The sequence below is a fragment of the Melanerpes formicivorus genome, unplaced genomic scaffold, assembly GCF_026170545.1.
Source record: "Melanerpes formicivorus ecotype bairdi unplaced genomic scaffold, bMelFor1.0.p_v2 SCAF_329, whole genome shotgun sequence".
Taxonomy (NCBI): domain Eukaryota; kingdom Metazoa; phylum Chordata; class Aves; order Piciformes; family Picidae; genus Melanerpes; species Melanerpes formicivorus.
The window spans coordinates 11109-14888 of NW_027142681.1; the positions used below are offsets into that span (position 1 = coordinate 11109).

The following is a 3780-nucleotide window of genomic DNA, read 5'->3' on the forward strand; positions in this document are numbered from 1 at the left end:
GGAATAGAATAGAATAGAATAGAATAGAATAGAATAGAATAGAATAGAATAGAATAGAATAGAATTAACTATATTGGAAGAGACCTTTGAGATCATCGCGTCCAACCTATCATCCAACACTATCTAATCAACTAAACCATGGCTCCAAGCACCCCATCATGTCCCCTATTGTTCCATTCTACTTCTTAAAACATCTTTTACCGCAGAACTGTTTCAGGTTCAGAGTTACTTTATCCTTTTGATTTGTTTTGTTCCTAGATCCTGTCATTGTACTGCTCTCCTTCAAACTTCAGAACAGAAGTACTTTGGGGAGCAGAGGTCCTGTGGCAGGGAGTGCATCTCTGCTTTCCTCCTGGCAATTTACCACAGAGCTGATGAATATTCTTGCTTGCTCTGTGCAACAGCTTCAGTAACTGCACCAGCACATACCTAAGCCTCCCTCCCTACTGAGACCAGTCCATTTCCTTAGCACAGGCAGACCTGTAGACAATATCTAGAGTTGAGGGTAGGGCTCCCTTTTTCAAATGAGTGTTTAATAACTGATTTCAACGCAAAGCGTTGTTCTCAGAAGGTGCATTTATCCTAAGTGGCTCTTGCTGCTTTATACACACCCTCTCCTTTCTCTGGCTTGGGAAAGTTGTTCCACTTGATCGCTCAGTTTGCCTCTCTGTGTCAGTGGTGGCAGGGGAATTATAAAGGCGATGAAAGTGCAGCCAAGTCCCAGAGACTGTGTGCCAGACTGAAGCTAATTTAAAGTTGTGCAGACTGACTGTGCTTTTCACAAGGGACAACAACCTTTGGAAAAAGTTGTGCATCTTCTTGCCAGCAGTGCTCACCTGGCTTAGAGAACCTGCTGAGGTGTGCTCACCTTGTAAAGGCAACATGGTTGGTAGTGCTTTGCAGATTGTTGGGCTGCTCATTGGTGGCACTGGCATGATTGGAACATTTGCTGTCATGGCAATGCCTCAGTGGAGAGTGTCTGCCTTCATCGAGAACAACATCATCGTGTTTGAGACCATTTGGGAAGGGCTGTGGATGCACTGCATCAGGCAAGCAAACATCAGGATGCAGTGCAAGGTCTATGACTCCATGCTGGCCCTCCCACTGGACCTGCAGGCATCCAGAGGGCTAATGTGTGTTGGATCAGTGCTCTCCTTCCTCGCTTTCGTGGTTGCTGTTGTTGGCATGAAGTGCACTCGGTGTGCGCAGAGCAGCTGCCAAGACAAGGGTCATGTTATTCTGACGGCTGGGCTCCTCTTCATCCTCTCAGGTATAGTTGAACTCATTCCGGTCTGCTGGGTTGCCAACACCATCATCAGTGACTTCTACAACCCCCTGGTCAATGCTGCACAGAAAAGGGAGCTTGGAGAGGCCCTCTACCTGGGCTGGGTAGCTGCTTTGTGTCTCATTGCTGCTGGAGCCATATTCTGTTCCTTTTTCCACTGTTGTGAGAAAACAAGAAGCTATGGATACTCTGCACCAAGCTACTCTTCTACTCATAGCCAGCACAAGAAGACTGAAAGCTCATACTCCAAAAGTCAGTATGTCTAGATGTCTCCTGCCTTCTCCTATTTTTGAAGCAGTCTCTCTGGATGGATTTCAGCTTTGCACAAAAGGACAGTATGAAAGCTGCCTTTGCCTTCTGCCTTGTAACTGGGATTGCATTTTGGAGCTGCAGTCACCCTCAGTGGGGGCTACTGTGGCTGACGTGCAGCACAGACAGTTTTAATGCATGGAAAGGTGGATGCTTAATACTGTTGTAATAGTAATTTCAAACAGCTTTTGGGTTATCTAGCTTTGCTTTGGATTGCATGCTACGTGTAAAGCAGTAATAAAGGGCTTAAAGTTTCACTGCCATACAAAATTCTAACCTACTGTAAAGAAGAGGGGAATTAAGCAGCTCTGTGGGGTTTTTTGTTTGGTTGGTTTGTTTTGTTTTTCCTGCTTGGGAAAGAGGGAATAACAGTGAATAAGGACAAGATAACAATGGCTTCAAAGTATTCACTAAGGGGTTGTTTTACTGTAGGTTTAGTGGAAGTTTGCATGAAGAATTTATTCAGTAGAGGCAGGTAAGCTGAGCTACATGAAAAATATCTCTTTTTATTCATAGAATAAACATAGCTTTATGTTCACCCCAAATAGCATAATTTTGGTGAAAGCTAATATTTATTTTATTGCTATTTTTTTTTAATCCATATAGGTCAAACTCACTCACATCCTTCTCTTTAGAAGCAGCAGTTTTTCCTGGCAAACTTCTTGTGGCTTGAAGCATTTTGCAGTATTGCACAAATCACCCTGTGTTGGTTACCTGCTGCAGGACTTTGTGAGCTATATATTTTTAAATATGGAAGTTTATCAGGCCAATCTTTTTAATGACACCCACTCACATTAGCATAGTTTAGAGGCATAAAGAACATAAATAGAGAGAGCATTTTCTCATGGTTCCCATTAAAACAAGCTAAACAATATTTTAATAACAGAATCATACCCCATGATAAGAACCCATGTGGACAAACCAAGCCTACTGAACAATGAATAGTTCCATACAAATTAATGTGAAAAAGACCCAAATGAATCAATAGTAATAATGCTTTAATAGAATTTTGCAACCAATGAATAAGTTGTAACTCCAGACCCATAGGAATTAATGGAATTGTGCCTCTGACTGAGCTGAGAACATAACTGAATTGGTGGTGTTCAATGGAGAACAACATTCTTGTTCTAAAGCTTGATTGACCACTTTAAATATTTTCTAGAAAGTTTATTATGTTATCTGTAGTTCTCTGGTAAATCCCTTTGGACTTTTACTGCTGGCAAGTTTGGAAGCAACATCTTCACTTCATAAGAAAAACATCTAAAGAAGCTGGAAGAAACAAAAATTTGCTTTAGAGCTTGCTTCACAGTGTTTGTAGAATACAGAGTAAGATGTGCTTGACTATGTAATTTTGTTTTTTCTCCTTTCTTATCAAATTATTTCTACATATGTATACATGTAATGTGTGTGGCCTTTCTCTAATATAGCAGTGTGTGGCTGTATTTCCTTTGTATTTCTTCACTAATGTTTACACAGCTGTCAAAGCTCTTTTTTGTGGGTGGGGGGGGAAAGAGATTGGTGGAGAAACCCTGCTGTCAGAGACACTTTTTCAACATCCTACACAGAACTCATGGCTATAACACCAGGATTTATAATGATGTCAACAATAAAGTCACCTTCCTAGTTCACCCCTCTAAAAGGTAGGGTGTAAGATGCTACTCAGAAAACCATGCGTATAGGTACTGGTGCGCTGCAGTTGCCTCTGCGATTGAAACACAAAGTCATACAATATTCATCCATGGGCCTGAGGCAAGCCTCAGTTAAAAGTAAGATTTGCTCTGTAAAAGTCTAGTGTACATCAGCTGCTACTGCTATGTTGGATAATGTTATCTGCTCCCAGTAAAGCACACACTGATCTAGTCATGCAAAGGAAGGCAGAAGAAAACTGTATGAAAACTTCCAAAACTATTTACAGCAGTAACAGGAGCACAAATCCAATGAACTAGGAGTGAGACCCTGAAGCTTTTGAAAATCTCCCTTTAAGATCCTGCAAACCCTTCACCTTATTATAACATAAACATATTCTCCCATAAGTACCTCCCATGAATGTCCAGCCATTTCCTTCAAACTGTAGTTCCAGAAGTTGTTTTGTGCAGGCAAGGCAGATCTATAACAGAGCCTAAGTGTGTGTGAGCTCCTGTTTTGCAAATGAGAATGAATCCTCTGAAGGGAGAACTTGCTGCTGT

At 41.5% G+C, this 3780-nt stretch overlaps 1 protein-coding gene across 1 annotated transcript; it reads left to right on the forward strand.

Moving 5' to 3' along the window:
- The first annotated feature begins 739 nt into the window (after positions 1 to 739).
- On the forward strand, positions 740 to 3175 carry CLDN8 (claudin 8). Its single transcript, XM_068170323.1, has one exon. The coding sequence runs from the start codon at positions 883 to 885 to the stop codon at positions 1549 to 1551; it is 669 nt and encodes a 222-aa protein (XP_068026424.1). The 5' UTR covers positions 740 to 882; the 3' UTR covers positions 1552 to 3175.
- The last annotated feature ends 605 nt before the right edge of the window (positions 3176 to 3780 follow it).

Coding starts and splice junctions, on each gene's coding strand:
- CLDN8 (XM_068170323.1), top strand. CDS start 883: ATGGTTGGTAGTGCTTTGCAGATTGTTGGGCTGCTCATTGGTGGCACT.